The sequence below is a fragment of the Dipodomys merriami genome, unplaced genomic scaffold (genome assembly GCF_024711535.1).
Source record: "Dipodomys merriami isolate MVZ:Mamm:240054 unplaced genomic scaffold, mDipMer1.0.p SCAF_63, whole genome shotgun sequence".
NCBI lineage: Eukaryota > Metazoa > Chordata > Mammalia > Rodentia > Heteromyidae > Dipodomys > Dipodomys merriami.
This window is the reverse complement of record NW_027206213.1, coordinates 6,779,789-6,799,098: the sequence shown is the minus strand read 5'-3', so window position 1 is coordinate 6,799,098 and position 19,310 is coordinate 6,779,789. Positions and strand designations below refer to the sequence as shown.

General features: G+C 43.4%; 1 protein-coding gene across 6 annotated transcripts in view; it reads left to right on the top strand.

The window, feature by feature from the left end:
• LOC138815263 (N-acetyllactosaminide beta-1,3-N-acetylglucosaminyltransferase 2) overlaps window positions 1–19,310 on the top strand; it is a 180,307-nt gene that overhangs the window by 22,820 nt on the left and 138,177 nt on the right. For 3 of the 6 annotated variants that reach the window (XM_070004554.1, XM_070004553.1, XM_070004555.1), the window contains exon 2: window positions 7,240–9,730. The exons of the other annotated variants lie outside the window; for them this stretch is intronic. In XM_070004554.1, the coding sequence (XP_069860655.1) occupies window positions 7,249–8,442 (1,194 nt within the window). In that variant the 5' untranslated portion in view covers window positions 7,240–7,248 and the 3' untranslated portion in view covers window positions 8,443–9,730. Of the gene's footprint in view, window positions 1–7,239; window positions 9,731–19,310 lie in introns of those variants that run through there. 6 annotated transcript variants of the gene reach the window in all.

Genomic DNA, 19,310 nt, shown 5'->3' with positions numbered 1-19,310 from the left:
AGGCTGTAGGTCTGTTGCCTAGGGTGTGTGCCACTGGCCTTGTCCCTGCTTCAATATTCCATGAAAATGGGCTGCTGCTACCCTAGTCATGAGCACCTCTCTGCTAGCCAGCACTTTCCTTAGTAGTTACAGAGCTTTTGGATCTGGAGGGGACCTTTTAGCATCATCTAGTTCAGTAGCTTCCAGGCTTAGGTCCGTGAATGAGACAATAGCATTATTTTGGTATTTTGGAGCTAGAAGAAAATTGAAAATCTACATGGTTGAAGTAGCTGAAGGCCTTTCGTGGCTTTGGGCTGGAGTTAAACTAACTGAATGTTGTAGTGTTGGTCATCTCCTGTGGGTGGGTAGGAGGGAGGCCCTGGGGAGTAGAATTATAACTACTACTTAATAGAATAATCGGCTAATGGAAGAATTGATGTCTTTGATGATCATGGTTTTGAGTGGGATGAAAAAAACCAGCCTTTTAGTTAGAAAGTTTGCAGGTGTCACTGTCTTTTCTCATGGTTTGGTAATCTTGCCCCACGTTCTAGTAGAGGATGTAGGAACCAGACACCACAGCTCAAATCCTGACTCCATTGCTTGCTGGCTAGGAAGCCGGGATTCTCATTTTTCCCATTTCCTCATATCAGATGAGAGAAGAAGGACATGTTGCCAGAGCCATAATTTAGTAAATGTTACAGTTCCTCCTTGTCTTCTATATCTGGGTTTTGACTCTTGATAGTTTAGTAAGATTACCACTGAAAAAAGACTAGCACTTCCTCACTTCCTTTTATCATAAGCCTGTGTGGCTGCATTTGCTTGCATTATAGTTTAAACCTCTTACTTTGGAACCTCACACATTGCTTGGGTTTGAAGCCTGGCTGTGCTACTTACTAGTTGTGTGACCTTGGACAAGTTTAGTCCCTGTGCTTGGTGTACCCATCCAAAATCAGAGGGGTGTTTAGAATAGCTGCATCTTTGGATGGCTGGTTTCTGGTGCACACTCAGTAAAATAAAGCAGATGTGTTCATACTATTGGAAGCAGGAGTCAGTCCTTTCTAATAGATGGCAGCCCAAGAAGACTGGCATCTAGGGTGGGTTTACGAAACACTGCAGGGATCAGGTCGGGTGTGAAGGGTATGGGGGACCTGGCAGCTATGGGTATGGACAGGCTGCCCCAGAGGGCGCCCACCCAGCACCATGCTGTGTTCCCCTTGATGGGCAGGTGGTCTCCAGGTGTGGAGCAGCAGCTGTACCTCTAAGGTGCTACTTGGTGTGGCAGCTATTGGGCAGCAGCTCTCAGTAGTTCTGCGGCTCTCAGTAAAGCAGGTCTGTGGCATCGTGTTTTTATCTGGATGGTCTCATAGCTTGAGCACACAGTACAGTTCTGTTTTACAGTCCATTTTTAGCTAATGTTTTTCCTGCTCCCACATTGTCTTTCTAAACATTTTAGTTGCAAAATAAGGAAGTCGTGTTTTGTTAAACAAAGTCAACCAAAGTGTTGAAGTTTGAAAACTGTCCCCAAGGTAACAGGCTAAGGTCGCTGGTTGTTTGAATGTGGGCTTTTCTCTTGTCCCGCCCCTGCTGGGGACAAGGTGAAAAGCTAAAGTCATTGTTTGATTGTGGGATTTTTTTTTCTTGTTTCTGTTACAATAAAAATCCCATTTTTTGTTTTTTTTTTTGTCAGTCATAGGGCCTGAACTCTGGGCTTGGGTGCTGTTCCTCAGCTCTTCAGCTCAAGGCTAGTGTTCTACCATTTGAGCCTCAGCCCCACTTCTGGTTTTTTCTCCATATGTGGTGTTGAGGAATCAAACCCAGGGCCTCATGCATGCAATGCAAGCACACTACCACTGAGCCACCTTTCCAGCCCCTAAAAATCCCAAGTTTTATCGTGAGGGTTTATATAATTTTCCCCAGCTTTGGGACAGTAATTCTTTCTCACATTCTGTTTAAACAGTTTAACTTCCTGCTCAAAAAAGGACACAGAATTGGGTTTTATGTCTGCAGTGTGATATTCAGTTAAATACTTAGAGAGCTTTTTCCCACCGATGCTTTATGGGAGTCACAGTGTTATGTCTCCCCTTCCATGCACTTCAGCTCTTCCTGTGAGTCTAAAAGCAGAGTGCTCATGAAGAACTGTGCCCAACTCCCAAGTGTAAGCCAACATCTAACCTTTGGGAATTGTCACTATTGCCCTTTCTACCCCTCCTCCTCCAGTGGGCTTGGGAGAAATAGCCTTTAGCAAGGAAAGCAAACTGAGCCTTTTTTTGCCGGGGGGGGGGGCGGGGGGCGGTCATAGGGCTTGAACTCTGGGCCTGGGCGCTGTCCCTCAGCAATTCAGCTCAAGACTAGTGCTCTACCACTTGAGCCACAGCACCACTTCTGGTTTTCTGTGTGGTTTATTGGTAATAAGAGTTTCATAGCCTTTCCTGCCCAGGCTGGCTTTGAACCTTGATCCTTAGATCTCAGTCTCCTGAGTAGCTAGGACAACAGGCACGAGCCACCATGCCCGGCATAAACTGAGCCATTTTGAATTTAGGCTCAAAAAACCCCAAACTCTTCTGAAGGGGCAGGAGCTGGTACGTATGGGCTCCCATTTTCCTTCCTTCGATGACTGGTAACAATCAGATGTACACTGCCCCAGCCCTTGGGTCCTTTTATTGTTTTGCTAGTTTCTCAGACTTCACTGTACCTGGGCCAGGTGATGAGAAAGTAGTTGTGCCCTGAAGAGGAGGCAGACAAACAGAGATCCCTGCATTGGGAGCCAGAAGGAGGTCTCATCTCACTTAATTCAAGCCTCCATGTATGTTCCTTACTGGTAAGGTGGCATCCTGTCAGCTTCGGGGGAAGGGTGCTGCAAAGGGGAAATGGGCTAGGAGGATCCTTTTAGATTGATGGCCTTGAGACCAGTGCAGGTTGAGGATGGGGTTATTGGAGAACTCTGCGTCCTGACTAAGAAAATAAAAGCCTGAGTTCTAGCAAGTGAGGCTGGCCAAATGTGACCAGGGCCAGCAAACCTATTTGTGAAAGTAGTCTCAACAAGAAGGATTGGTGGCTTCATGGTAGAAATTTCCCATAGTGTTATGGCTGGGGCCAGGCATCCCTGGTCTCCCCCTTAATTGGTTGTACAACTTGTTAGCTTACCTGTAGTCTTTTTTTTTTTTTTTTTTTTTTTACATATCACTTATCCTGAATCTTTTTTTTTTTTAGACAAATAGCTCTTAAAACTCATAATCTGCTATGTCTTCTGTATATAAGGTGTTGTCTTTTACTCTAGAATTTTCAGAAATTGTCTTTTGGTATCTTAACTCATATTCCTGAGTTGAAAATTGATGCCTAGTATTTGGCTGTTGACTGTAAACAGTATGTGATTACCTTTCCAAATTACAGCTTTTTCCTTTTATCCTCATTCCTTCCTTTGTTGCATCTTTCAGCCTAGGAAAAGGCCAGTAGTGCTGGGGGGAGGGCTGCTTTAGTATTAAGAGAACTATCACAATTTACTAAGAAACTATTTATTTTTGAAGTATTTGGGCTGAAGTCTGGAAGTTAGAAGAAGGAGCAGTAGTAGTAATTTAACTGTATCTATGATTTATTTTCTAAACTAGATGATTTAATTATTGACCTGTATCAGATAGTGTGCAATACCTGTTCAGTTGCATTCTGCCCCTGCAAGTTAGGCCTACAACAAAGAGGCTGAAGGTTGCCTGCCAGGCACAGAATAACACCTTCAGGGAGCCTGTAAGAAAGCAAGCTCAGGGGGCTGAGAATGCGGCTTAGTGGTAGAGTGCTTGCTTAGCATGCATGAAGCCCTGGGTTTGATTCCTCAGTACCACATACACAGAAAAGGCCGGAAGTGGTGCTGAAGCTCAAGTGGTACAGTGCTAGCCTAGAGCAAAAGAACCTCAGGGGCAGTGCCCAGGGCCTGAGTTCAAGCCCTAGGACTGGCAGAAAGAAAAAAAATAAAAGGAAGGGAGGGAAAAAAAGGAAAGAAAAAGGAAGCAAGCTCATTTGACCAGAGCAAACCTAAAGAAGCACACTCTTGCCGGGTGCCAGTGGTTCACGTCTATAATCCTAGCTACTCAGGAGGCTGAGATCTGAGGATCACGGTTCAAAGCCAGCCTGGCCAGGAAAGTCTGTGAGACTCTTTTCTCCAATAAACTACTCAAAAAACCAGAAGTGGTGCTGTGGCTCAAGTAGTAGAGCACTAGCCTTGAGCTGAAGAGCTGAGGGACAGCGCCCAGACCCAGAGTTCAAGCCCCACCCCCAAAAAAAAGAAGCAGAAGAAGGACCTGAGGTTTAGGTGTGGACAGTTCAAAATTATTCAGTGGTATGACCTAGGGTGCCTTTAAACTATAATTAAAAAGTAAGAAATGTCCAGTGGTTTCCTCCTTGGAAGGAAGGTACAAGATGGCTCTTCTTTCTGCAAGCTCAGTCTTGAGAGTCTGGAGAGGTAGAGCTGAAGTGGGCGGCACCTGGGGAGTAGTGAGGAGAGATGGTGTGGGAATGGGAGTCTACTGACTCATTTGGCATGCCTGTAGCTATACAAAGGCTTGGAGACTTGGGGGCTTGGGTAGAGGCTGGTAGAAAACTAAGCTGAATGGAGTGATTGTATCTGTAGTACCAGCTATTTGAGCCGCTGTGGTGGGTTGATTGCTTGAGCCTTGGAGTTCAAAGCCAGTGACAAAGGCAATACCCTGTCTCTTAAAAGATAAGGGGACCTGGGCACTGGTGGCTCATTCCTATAATCTTAGATACTCAGGTGGCTGAGATCTGTGGATTGAACTTCTAAGAGAGCCTAGGCAGGAAAGTCTGTGAGTCACTTACCTGAAATTAACCGCTAAAAAGCGAACCAGAACCCTTGGAACTATGACTTAAGCAAGTGGTAGAGAGACAGACAGACAGACAGACAGACAGACAGACAGACAGACAGACAGACAGACAGACACACACACACACACACACACACACACAAGCAAGTGGTAGAGAGACAGACAGACACACACAAGCAAGTGGTAGAGAGACAGACAGACAGACACAAACACACACACACACACACACACACACACACACACACACACACGCCAGCACCCAGGCACTGAGTTAAAGCCCCCCCCTACACACACACACACACACACACACACACACACACACACACACACACACACACACACACACACACACACACACACACACACACACACACACACACACACACACACACACACACACACACACACACACACACACACACGGAAAAAAAAGAAAAGAAAAGAAACACATAGAGCCTTGGAAACACAGAGCCTTGGTATCTGTGGAGATTTGTTTGGTTCCAGAACACCAGCAGTCTTGGGTGCTCACATCTCTTATGTAGATATCACATTTGCATACCCACTAAAGTGCAAATTACTGTGCTGTGGTATTTAGGGAGGAACAATAAATGGGAAAAGCCCAGATGTGTGGGGGAAGACACAATTGTTTTTCTTTTAACATATTTAGTCTGTGGCTGTGGTGGGCTTAACAGTATGTCCTAACTGAAGCTGTTGAGCAGTGGTAAATACAAGCCACTAGGTTGAGATGTAGCAGATTTAGACTCACGGAGCAGCTGTGGAACCCCATTGATCTGATGTGGACTATCTCCACATGCCATTGTTTTACAGCGTCCCCACTGTGACCAGCGTCCTTTCACGTTGGGAACTGTTTACTAGAACCCAACGAACTTTAAAAAAAATCCACTTCTATTTTGAAAAAGTAAATACTGCTCTTGACTAAATTAGTCAGACAACTTTTGTTTTAGAGGCTGGAGAAGAGTGGCTGCAATTGGAATTCATGGCCTTGGCTGAGAGTCCAGCTCTGCCCCTGAGGTCTCTGACTGTGTTTTCTCAGCCCAAAATGAGAGTAATGTAACAGTGCCTAGTGCTAGATTCCTACTTGTATAATTTATCTCAGAAGAAAATCTTTTCTGCTCCTTATTGTGTATGGCTTTTTGACTTTTGGGTTGTCTTAGTGGTATGCAGGTCTAATTAATTGTTCTTGTTCAAGCCATCCATTTCAATAGTGTTAGGATCTTGGAATGATTCCCAACAAACATTTCTGTACTCTTTTTTGTTGTTGCTGCTGTTCCACTGTAGCCTACAGCCTGAAATCCTTTGGATTTCCTGGAATGTCATTAACATTTCTCTTTCTCAGCATGCAGTTTTTTTTCAGGGCTTACAGATGGAACCCTTACCTAGAACAGCACATGCATAGTACCTTCTACATCCCAACAAGTTCCCTTCTGACCCTCTCCAAACCCCCATTCCATATTTTTTTTGATTCCTATATCCTAGATTAGTTTGCTTTTCTTGAATTTATATAAGTGAAAATTGGAGGTCTGGGAAGGTAGCTTTGTGGTAGAGTGCATAGCTAGCATATGCATGGCCTTAGGTTTGAGCTCCAGCGCTACAGAACAAATGAAATCTTTAAAAGAAATTTGAGGTCTGGCTTTCACAAACAGTATACTGTTGTTGCCAACAGTTGTTGCTCTTTTTATTATCCCATGTTCCTTTTGATGTGCTCGAGTAGTCTCAGTTTTGGTTTTTGGAATAAAGCTGTTACAAGTCTTCATTTTCTCTCTATTACTTAGTACATTTCCTAATCTTGTAACTGAGCAACTGTCTTCATCTCTCTGCCTCAGTTCCATCATCTGTAAAATGATGGGTTTGGAAATAATTCAGGGTTAGGACCAGCATTGTTTAAAAACTGAAGTGTGATAGCTATTTAAAGTGAAGGATATGGAACAATACACAGTTCAACACACAAATATGTGTGCATTGGATCACAATATAAAATTTATTTGTCATCGCAATTTGTAAGCAAATCAATTTGCAAAGTACTGGTTTGTATGTACCCTTGTAGGCAAAGTAATTGAAAGCCATGAGGTTAGTTAGTAATCCTTATCTCTGCGTTTTGGGTATCTCAAGCAACAGTAATGTTCACTGTCATTTGCGTAATGCTTGCTATGGGCCAGACAGAATTCTAAAAGCTTTGTATACAAAACCATATATTTTCTCCATTCATCCTATGAAATGGGTTAATTACCATCACTTTATATATGGTAAGGCTGAGATATCAGTCATGCCGTCAGCCTGAGGCCACTACAGTAGAGAGAAAGGGCCATCATTTGCACTGGACCTGGCAAGTCTGAAGTCCTTACTCTTAAAGTAAATGAATTAAAATGTATTTGCAAGTTGATAATCACCATGCCCCTTCCTTTTATTCCAGATATGAGACATGAGTGTTGGACGTCGAAGAATAAAGTTGTTGGGTATCCTGATGATGGCAAATGTTTTCATTTATTTGATTGTGGAAGTCTCCAAAAGCAGTAGCCAAGAAAAAAATGGAAAGGGGGAAGTAATCATACCCAAAGAAAAGTTCTGGAAGACATCTAGCCCTCCCCAGGCATACTGGAACAGAGAACAAGAGAAGTTGAACAGGCGGTACAATCCCATTTTGAGCATGTTGGCCAACCAGACGGGAGATATCTATGGGCCCTCAAATATAAGCCATCTGAATTTTTGTGAGCCTGACCTGAGGGTCACATCAGTTGTGACAGATTTTAACCATTTGCCAGACAGATTTAAAGACTTTCTTCTGTATTTGAGATGTCGAAATTACTCACTGCTCATAGACCAACCAAATAAATGTGCAAAGAAACCTTTCTTATTGCTGGCAATTAAGTCCCTCACTCCACACTTCGCCAGGAGGCAAGCAATTCGGGAATCCTGGGGCAGAGAAATGAATGTGGGGAACCAGACAGTGGTGAGAGTCTTCTTGCTGGGCCAGACCCCTCCTGAGGACAACCACCCTGACCTTTCAGATATGCTGAAATTTGAGAGTGAGAAGCACCAAGACATTCTTATGTGGAACTACAGAGACACTTTCTTTAACTTGTCTCTGAAAGAAGTGCTGTTTCTCAGGTGGGTGAATACTTCCTGCCCAGACACCGAGTTCGTTTTCAAGGGTGATGACGATGTTTTTGTGAATACCCATCACATCCTGAATTACTTGAATAGCATACCCAAGAACAAAGCCAAAGATTTGTTTATAGGTGATGTGATCCACAATGCTGGACCTCATCGGGATAAGAAACTGAAGTACTACATCCCAGAAGTTGTTTACTCTGGGGTCTACCCACCTTATGCTGGGGGCGGTGGCTTTCTCTATTCTGGCCGCCTGGCCCTGAGGTTGTACAATATAACTGACCGGGTCCATCTCTACCCCATCGATGATGTCTATACTGGAATGTGCCTTCAGAAACTGGGCCTCGTTCCAGAGAAACACAAAGGCTTCAGGACATTTGATATTGAAGAGAAAAACAAGAATAACATCTGTTCCTATGTAGATCTGATGTTAGTACATAGTAGAAAACCTCAAGAGATGATTGATATTTGGTCTCGTTTGCAAAGTGCTAATTTAAAATGCTAAACTGCATACAAGCTCAATTTTGCATAGAAAGGCATACATTGACTAGTTCTCATGTTGTGTTTTCACATTAGGGTAATTTCTCTGATAAACCATCAGAATTGCCTTCATAAGTAGTATCCATGTGAGGGCCTTTGAGCTCTTCAGTTTGGTACTGTTGTGACAAGGGAAAGCTGATGATGATGTATTTATGGAGGATAGAGCAGGACCGCTGGTTCTGATCCTTCCCACTGCCTAGTGATACTATTTTCTTCTTTGTTCCCCTTCTCATCTGAAATAATGTTTCTAAAATTTGGATGTTTAAATTTTTTTTGCCCTTTTACATAATACTCCTACTTCCATTATTACAACTAATTTATCTGTAACACAAGTGTTGGTGTACCTATTGGCAACTAAGATTACATTATACAAGATCTGGTTTTTGTAAAGTGGAGCTGCATTTATTTCCATGGTATTTGGATGAATTTTTAAAAATTGTCTAGAAAATGAACTTCTGTCAAAAATTTCCTGCCACCCAACAGTATTCTCTTGTGTTAATTTTGCAAGATGAAAATGACCATGTATCACATCCAGTGTGTTTTGTTGTGGCTGTATGGTCATGATGAGAAGCAAGGTGGTTTAATTTTTCTTGTGTTTCATTTGCTGGGTGGTATGATCATAGTTATCTAATTGTAGTATTTTGAAAATTGTCAGTATGGTTCTATGGTGGCCAACTGAAGATGGAACTGCCCCTGACAAATACATGGGTTAATGACTTTTCAATGTGGACCAGGAAAGCACTTGTGACTTTTGAACTTGTGGTGAAAAATAGAAGTTGCAGATCTTAAAGTGGTTTGTCATATGAAAACTCCAGGATTCTATTCTTGCCATATTTTCAACATTGTTGCTTATATATAAAATCTGAGTAGTGATTGCTTCCCTGTCTCAGTGTAGAAGTGCCTGTGTTTTTATTTATTGTTCAGATCGAAGACCAAAACATTTTCTTAAATATATTTTATGTAATATTTTATTTGTACACAGTGTTGTTGATGAAATATTTAACTAGAGCATGATATTTTAAATGTTATGGTATAACATGTTAAATAAAGCTGTTATTTTTTGAATTAAAAAATTTGTTTTGGGGGGGATATGAACTACTAGAGTTGATAAAATTCTGCCAAACTATTGCTTATATGTACTCTCTCATAACCTGCTTTCATAAAATATTTTTGTGTTTTTAGAGATGAGGAGCCTTATCAGATGTGAATCTGGAAATTGTATAAAAGTGGAAATAAAGTCACTGTATTTTTAATTATTGTGTGTAATAATCTTTATTTCACTTTTGTGTATTTGATTATATTTTCCCAAAGAGGCCATTTTTCCCAGAAACTGTTGCAGTGGTATTAAACGATAAACCTTTTTCTTATCTCAGTGGATAATCCATTTTTGCACTTAAAATCTCTAACTTTTTTACTTAGAGTCAGTGATTTTAAATAATTTAATTAGGGAAAGATACAGCATTGTACATTGTATAATCCTAAAGCAGGTAATTGGTAAAATATTGAAGCAACTGTGACCAAGTTTTAGGAAGTAGACATTGTTAATGTTCATTTAAAAAGTAATAGCCGTTCAATTGACTTTAAAGAGCAGAAGAACTAATGTAAAATTTAACAAACTCTCTTCTACTTGAAATATGGTAGTAATTTATGTGCAAGTCTGAGTTTACAAAGACTTCATGTAGGTCTGAAACAGGCCTTGTTTTTCTTTTCTTTTCTTTTCTTTTTTTTTTTTGGGGGGGGTCTGAACTCTGGGCCTGGGCGCTGTCCCTCAGCTCTTCAGCTCAAGGCTAGCGCTCCACCACTTGAGCCACAGTGCCACCTCCGGCTTTTTTCTCTTTGCTTATGTGGTGCTGAGGAATCGAACCCAGGGCCTCAGGCATGCAAGGCAAGCACTCTACCACTGAGCCACCTTCCCAGCCCCATGGCCTTGTTTTTCTGAGAGTTGAGTCCTGTATCTGATCTCTCCTGTCCAGTAATTGCTGGCTCGTTTCCCAAAAGGTTGCCTCGCTATATTAACTTTACTGGAAAATAAAGATCTAAGGACATTAAGAGGTAATTGAGTCATAGTTTCCATGTTGTCCATATAGTTTGACCACAGTCTCAGGTCCTCTGAAAGATTGCTTAATTTTTTTCTTCTGGAGCTTCTCCTTCCCTGGTTTCAAGTCTCTTGCAGAAAAAGAAGCCATTTATCATGTTTGGAGGGTCACTAAAGGTGTTTGGTGGGCCTCCAGTTGGTAAGGGTACAGTATTTGAAAGTACCATGTACTGATGGTGTTTAGAGGACATGTTCATAGGTACTACTATATTTGACAGAAGTTCTTGTTCAGTGGCTGCCTGAGCTGATTCTTTCTGTCCAGTAGTCTGGCTAGCTGTTGTCCAAACTGAACTCCAACTATGATCCTTCTGTCTCTACCTCCTGGGTATCTGGCATAACTGATCTTACTCTGTGGTGCTTACACAAAGGAGTCTTTTTTTTTTTTTTTTGTCGGTCATGGGGCTTGAACTCTGGGCCTGGGCGCTGTCCCTCAGCTCTTCAGCTGAAGGCGAGCGCTCTACCACTTGAGCTACAGCGCCACTTCCGGTTTTCTAGTGATTTATTGGAGATAGGGGTCTCACGGTCTTTCCTGCCCGGGCTGGCTTTGAACCGCGATTCTCAGATCTCAGCCTCCTGAGTAGCTAGGATTACAGGCGTGAGCCACCGGCGCCCGGCTACACAAAGGAGTCTTATCCAGCCGTCCATCTCCTAGATGTAAGTGCAAGTCTAATTCATTCTTTAGAATTGTTTAGCAAATTGAGTCTTCAGTGGGAACTGGTGTATGGTGACACCTGAGTCATGTATTAGGTTGAAGGTTAAAAAGGCTGAAGGAGCATTCACAAGGTTTATAGACTTTTCATAAACCCAAGAAGGCCTTAAGACTCAAAGGAGGAGAGACCACTGTAGCCAATCCTGACCCTGCTTATCCCCCTCTCCTTTCTTGAGTTGGTCAAGGGAGATTGGAAAGGAAGGACAAAAAGTCAAGAGAATTATTACCAAAATGCTTCTATTTCATGATCTGTGTCATTTTGCTCCTTCGGAGCAGAAAGAGGTACTGTTTTGTTTTCATTTTCCCAAAAGATGAAACAAATGAAACTTTGACTTGGGCTACAGGTTAACTTCTCTTATTTGCCTCTGATGAAATGCCAGGAACTGATGGTATTGCTCAGTGGTAAAGCTCTTGCAAGTACAAGGCTGTGGGGTTCCATCTCCAGCATGCCACAATAAAAGTATCTTTGAAAGAAATTGCCATGGGCTGGGAAGGTATCTCAGTGGTAGAGCACTTGCCTTGCATGCATGAGGCGTTGGGTTCGATTCCTCAGCACCACATAAGCAAAAAAAGCCAGAAGTGGTACCATGGCTCAAGTGGTAGAGCGCTAGCCTTGAGCTGAAGAGCTAAGGGACAGTGCCCGGCACAGAGTTAAGGCCCCATGACTGACAAAAGAAAAAGAAAATGCCAGATTCTTGTTTAGAGTAGAAGAAAAGAATATTCTGCACTGTTGAGATGATAGGATGTTTGCTTTTTCCTCAATGTTCTATGTCATTTTTGTTTTCAATGTTAGGAATATACTTGCCAGATAAAAGAGATTTTGAGACTGAACTTTAGAGCTAATAGTAAATCTGAAGATGGAAGTATTTATTTTAACTTAGATCTCGAAGTAATACAGCAAAGAATTTTTGGGTTTTTAAATATCACTATATCTCAGAAGGTAGAGGTCAAGCATCAGGTACTTTAGTTTTTAAAGAGCTCAGAAAAGCTAGTTTGTTCAGATTACATAATGAATTACCATATTTATTTTCATAAGATGCAGCATTTTTTACATACTACCAAAAAATCTTATCGATCTGTATATCAGGTATATGATATGCCTCAACTGCAGAAGTATTAAAATTGAAATCTTAGATTAACTAAAATACAGCAGTAGTGTTTTTTTTTAAATTAATGTACTATATTGAAAGATAGAGTCTTAGTTGGGTGTGATGGACACTGGTATTTCTAGGACTGGGTGATAGAGGTAGAAGGATCTTGATTGTAGGTCAGCCTGGGGCAACATAGTGAAATTCTTGTCTCAAAATAAGAAAAAAGGGAGTCTTATTCAGGTGTGCTTCCTGCTTTTCACTTTGAACCATGTTCAGGAATTTTCATTCCAAGCACCCATTGTGGCTTGAGCCCAAGCTTTGAGCTTTGGCAATTCTTTTCTTCCTGTTGTGAAGGGTGATGTGTTGATTCCATGGAAGCAGTGGGATCATTTTGGTCAGATCATCTAAGTTGCTCAAAGAGACATGCAACTTTCTGGTAGCTGCCCTTTGGGGCGTGGAGAGGTATGCTCTCATTCTACTACAGCAATAAGCTACTGGAGAAATCTCAGCCCAAGTATCTATAGCAAGGACTCACCTCATTGCACCAGAAACTTACTCTCTTGGGACTTTTCCCTTTCCAATGTGTCAACCAATAGTCACCTTTCTCCAAACCCTCCTTGAAACTGACTTTCCGAACCATTCTACTGACCAATAATGAATAATCCTGTTCCAGGACCCCACCTTCTTTCACCTCTTCTTTAAGAATAGATCAGAAGCCAGGTACTTGTGGCTCACACCTGTAATCCTAGCTACTCAGGGGACTGAGTTCTGAGGAGCCCAGTTTGAAGCCAGTCTAGGCAGAAAAGCCCAAGACATTCATATGTCTGATTCATATGCCTAATTAACCAGCAGAAAGCTGGAAGTGGAGGTGTGTCTCAAGTGATTGAGCACCAGCCTTGAGCAAAGAAAGCCAACCGAAAGTGCCAGGCTCTGAGTTCAAGCCCCAATATCGGCACATCACAGGTATGCACAAACACAATCAGAAGAGTAGATGATTTTTTTAAAGGTCTTTCAGGAGTTACTTCTCCCCACAAGGCTTGCTATGTAGCAAGTTCATCTTGTCTTAGCCTTTCTTAGGGATAGGAGTCTACTACCCACCACACCCAACTTTCCAGATAACACTAAGTGATCCCTGGCATTTTATGAAAGAAGGACTAAATTCAGAGGTGGTTTCCCGCAGTAGAAAGTTGAGGAAAGGGTCTCACAGATTGAGCAGGAAGGAGGGAACAAGTAGTCGTGACCCCAGAAGCTGGAGCTTCCTGCCTTCCTCATCTTAGATCTATTTTGGGGTGTTCAGCTCATCTGTTCCCAACCTAAGCACTATGCCTGCTCAGGGTAGTAGGTAAGCATCTGTACTGCATCAGAGTGTGTTTGGGAGGGCTGGTCCAGCTGTTGGTTCAGGCAGACCCCTCACCCCCCATCACCCAGACTGCCCCCTCCAAGCTTGGTGCCTTTTCTGGCATTCTCCTGGGAACACTGACCTCCTCATCCTCTGCAGCCTCCTCCCACTCACATCCTGGCCTGTGATTTTTCTCTTCCGTTTGTCTATCTATACAATTCTATCTTTCAGAAATGAAACATTTCTAGGATAGTCCACTTAAGAAACTAGTGCAAGGGCTGGGAAGGTGGCTCAATGGTAGAGTGCTTGCCTTGCATGCATGAGGCCCTGGGTTCCATTCCTCAGCACCACATAAGCAGAAAAAGCTGGAAGTAGAGCTGTGGCTCAAGTGGAAAATTGCTAGCCTTGAGTTGAAGAGCTTGAGGGACAGCGCCCAGGCCCAGAGTTCAAGCCCCACAACTGACCCCCCCCCCGAAAAAATACCCCAAAACCTCAACTGGTGCAGCCTTGGATGTCTCTGGCTCTTCTTACCATTGTTGCATAGTGATTCTAGCAGAATAGGAAGCAAACACTTGTTTGTGACTGTGCACTGTCTCTAAGTGGAAGCCCTGGTATTTGTGTGTGTGTGTTATTCCTGATCCTTGCACCAGTTGACCAGGTTGGCAGTTTCACCTAGAAACTCTCCCTGCTTGATGATAGGTGATACAGCATCCACTATCTAAGTTCAGGTTTTAAAGTCTCCTTTATCTCCATAACCCTGGATATCTCCTGCCCACTTCTCAAGGTTATCTCTGGTCACCCTCCTCTCCCCAGCACGTCCACCTTTTATTCCTGTTTTGAATCAATGTCACTTTTCCATCTTCTGTGGTGAGAGGCTATAGGTCCTTCAAGCCAATGAGGAAGCTTCCAGGTTCACTTCCCGCCTACCCTGCTTACCATGTCTACAACTGCATCTCCCCTGGATACTTCATGAGACAAAGCGACCTCTCCTCCTTTAGTAGGCTTACCTCTGCAGAAGCTGCTGGCCTGGCTTCTCCCTAAAACTTAGTGTACACTTTGAGGAGCTTTTCAGCTGCCATAAATTTCTGGGGTGGGTAGGAAATGGCCAGCCACCCTCTCCCCCAGCCTTCATCTCCCCCACAAGACTTCCTCTTCCTCTGACTCAGTTGACCCTCTGTCGCCTTCCCTCTTCTTGTTCAAGGGTTCAGACAACAGGTTGGAATGCTTTTCCTCATTGCAAAACGGCACAATAATGAGATGAGAAGTAATCTCAGGATAATTTATGTCTAGCCTGCGGTGTGAAGAGAATGAGAGCATAGAGCTGTGTTGGCAGAGCACACAAAGCCAATGAAGAAGAAAGCTGTAGGAAATCTACCTAGGCAGACACTCAGAATCAGACAGTTGGTACACAATTGGACAACAGGACAAGGCACAGCACCCAGCGCAGGGCAAGACACTAATCCTGCCTTGTTTTAGCTGGTGAAATTGTTGAGAGCCAATGTATCTGCATTCTGGGTTGCAGTTAACCAGGAAGCCAGATCTATGCTCCCTGGTGGCAGCTCTGCTGTTGTCTTCTTGACTGGTAACATGGAGAAACCCAGGCAAACAAGGAGAGAAAAAACAATATAATAGAATGTGGACACACTCAAAGGATCTCATATTTATTTTCTCTCTTGTGGCCTGTGACAAATGAGGGGTAGACATCGAAGAATAAGTTACTAGGCTTAAAGTTGGTGGGAAATGCCTTTATTTATTTGGTGGCAAAAGACTATAAATGAGTCATCATGGAAGGAATGAAGAAGGGGTGGTCATGTCCTGTCAAGAAGGCTGGGGAACTTCTCTTGCTCACTGAGCCCAGCTAGACTGAAGAATGGGACAAACAAGATACAAAACAAACCCCATAGGGAGCTTCTCAGGCTGGGGGGGGGGGAGGAGGAGAATTCCATTGTTGGAGGCAGCCTGGCTCACCACTCACACCTCCAGAAAGTGCCTAGCACCTGTCCCTGCATTGAGCATCTGCTCAATGAAGAGTGGCAGTCAGGGCTGGGAAGGTGGCTTAGTGGTAGAGTGCTTGCCTACCATGCATGAAGCCTTGGGTTGGATTCCTCAGTACCACATAAACAGAAAAAGCTGGAAGTAGCACTGTGGCTCAAGTTGTAGAGTGCTAAACTTGAACAAAAAGCAGCTCAGGGACAGTGCCCAGGCCCTGAGTTTAAGCCCTAGAACTGGCAACACACACACACACACACACACACACACACACATACACACACACGCACACACACACGCACACATGTACAAAGAGTGGCAATCATAACTAAAAACAAAACAGCAAAAACTCACCTGTAAAGGCAGATGTGGTAGCACATACCTGTATTTCCAGCACTAGAAAGTAAAGGTAGGAGGATATGTGAGTTCCAGGCCAGCCTCGGCTAAAACAACAAAAAGCTTCCATGTTTGGTAGGTTTGTCATTATATGGTAGGTACATAATTAAAATAGTTTCCAATTTATTCTAAGTCTGGTTATGTTTTCATTGCTAATAGACCAACTCAGTAAACTAATTTTCTTAGACTGATTAGAACTGTTAGGCTAAACCTCCATTTAGAAAACTTTAAATTCATCAGGCTTGGCAGATCATCATGTAATCCCAGCAGGATTGGAAGTTTGAGGTCAATGAGACCCTGTCTAAAATAAAACATAAAAAAATTTTTAATTAAAAATATTTTTTAAGATTTCAGTTTTAATTAATTTTTGACTTAACAGAAGAGTAATAAAGAATGGCTTATACCTCTTTGCGCAGATTTCCCTAATGTTAACTTATTACATAACCATATAATTATCAAAATACATATTGGGCCAACAAACTACAGGAAATCAACATTGCTACAAGTCTATTCCCCTGCATTGCAGACCTGAGTTTTTGACAGTGTTTTTTATTAATACCTATTTTCTACTCTAGGCTCTATTTCTTTTAGATCTTTAATGAATTTCATATTTTTTTCTTTTGTCTTCCCTTCTTGTGAACAACTTGAACATCTTTAAAAAATTATTTTTTAGTATTGGTCCAGGGCTTGAATTCAGGGACCTGGGCAGTATTTTATCTTTGTGCTCAAGGCTAGTGCTCTACCATTTGAGCCCATAGCTTCATTTCCAGCTTTTTTTGGTAGTTAGTTAGAGATAGGAGTCTCATGGACTTTCCTTCTCAGGCTGGCTTTGAACCATAATCCTCAGATCCCAACCTCCTGAGTAGCTAGGATTATAGGTGTGAGCCACCAGTACCCGCTAACTGGAATTTTTTTTAATGAGTACAGGTTATTTGTAGTATGTTCTTTTTTTTGGGGGCCATGGGGCTTGAACTCTCGGCCTGGGTGCTATCCCTGAGCTCTTCAGTTCAAGGCTAGCACCACTTGAGCCACAGTACCATTTCCGGTTTTCTGATGGGCTAATTGGAGATAAGAGTTTCACAGACCTTCTTGCTTGGGCTGGCTTTGAACCTTGAAGCTCAGAGTAGCTAGGATTACAGCCTCCTGAGTAGCTAGGATTACAGGTGTGAGCAGTGTAGAATGTTCTTTCTTCAAATCCTCTGATGTTTTCTCATGATGAGAATGAGGCTATGTACTTTGACAAGGATACCACTGGAGTGATGATTTGTGTTCACATCTGGGCTCACAATGTCACTGTGTCTCTACTACTGATAATGTGTTAGCAGCACACTGGGAATCTCCACAGTAGGGTACTGTCTTTCTCTTTGTAGTTAAGAAATACCCTAGGTGACATTTGTTTATTTAAAAGGTACAACAAGTAGGTAGATGAGTAGAATGTAGTAAAGTAGTGACCAACAAATAGCTACTGCTGTTTTGCTACCATCATTATTAATGCCTCTGTCCCACCTCTGATCATTCATTGACGTCTCTTGAGATGTTGATTCACCCTGGGGGGTAACTCCCTCATTTGCAGCAGGGCAGGCTGGCTCACTGCAAGTATCTATGGCCTTGAGAAGGACACACAGCTCAGGGGTTCTTAGCACATGGTGATCATGATGAAGGAAGTACCTACTGTTACCTATAGACAAGGAAAAAGCCATGCTAACCCGAAGGATTCCTCCATCTGGGGTGTGCTCATTTCAGAGGTGACTTAAGGGTATCCCCGATTGGCCCATCTCTTTCTCTGTCTCTGTTTCTGCCTCTTTCTGGTGCTGGTCCTGGGGCTTGAACTCAGGATCTGGGCATACTATACTTGAGCTTTTTAGCTCAAGGCTAGTGCTCTACCACTTGAGCCACAGCTCCACTTCATCTTTTTGCTCATTAATTGGAGATGAGTCTCCTAAACTTTCCTGCTGGGACTGGTTTTGAACTTTGATCCTCAGATCTTAGCCTCTGAGTAGCTGGTGGACTGAGCTGCCAGCACCCAGCAAGGCCCACATCTCTTTATGTTGGATGTCTGGACCAGAACTTACAGTAGAGATCAAGATGGAGAAGCCCAACTGGCCGAGCCCCCAGGTTAGGGCTGAGCCTGCGGTGGCCTTGCCCATGGCTCCTTCCTCAGCCATCATCTCGCAAGGAGACAGGCCAGCACAGCAGCGGGGGCTGCTCCCCGGGAGGCTCTTCTCCGGCACACAACTTTATTTACCGGATGACTGTTCTTGGCAGCTTTCTCCACCTCCCAGACTTTCCCCTAGTTTAGAGCATTTGGCTCTATTTTTACCCAGAGATGGGAAGGTTCCCATGTTTGAAAATAGCTGCCATGGAGAGAAAGCTGCTGTTTTTTGCCTGCCCAGCAGCCCTCTTCCATCCTCCTCCTGGAGACTCTGGGCCCAGGGAACAAGGAGGGCACTGACAAGCAGGGCCTGGCTGCATGGTGTAGGCCTGGGCCAGGGCCAGGGAAGCTGATTCTCATTGGGTGTGGTTAAATGGGGATAATGGTCTTATATCCCTGACTACCTGAAGGATGCTTCCTGGCTGCAAAAAAGTGAGAACAGGGGCCATACATGTGTTGAGGCCGGAAATGGAGCAGAGCAGAGATACACAGGCAGAGCATGATGAGCCCAGACCCATGTCCTCCCACTTTCCCGGCCATGCGAGCCTCTCCCACACCCCACACCCCTTCCCCCCCTTTTCTTTGCTAAAGCTAGCCAGAGTTTGGTTTCTTGGTCCAGATTGATGACCATGAAAGCCTTGCTCCTTCTCTTACGTTCGAGGTAGAGCCTTGCTGTGGACACTCTGCTGCTTGCAGTAGATAGCTAAGGAAAGGAAACTGTGCACCTGTTTGAGAGCAAAGAATGGGAAAACTTAGGAAGCAGGGCATCCTTTTTCCTAGGGTGTATTCAGGGCAGGTCTGGATGAAATATGAAGAGCCCAAGAAAAGAAAGAAATACAAGTGTGTGTGTGTGTGTGTGTGTGTGTGTGTGTGTGTGTGTGTGTGTGTTTACATGTGTGTTCCTTGGTGGGCTGGAAGAGATTGAGAGGAAGAGAGAGAGCTCAGCTGCCCATACAGCCGCTGTGTGATGTGTCCCCTATGTGGGATCTCAAGGTCAAGTAAGAGACAGCCCTACCCAGATCCTCCTGTGGAGCAGCCAGCATGACCTGCTGCAAGGGAAAG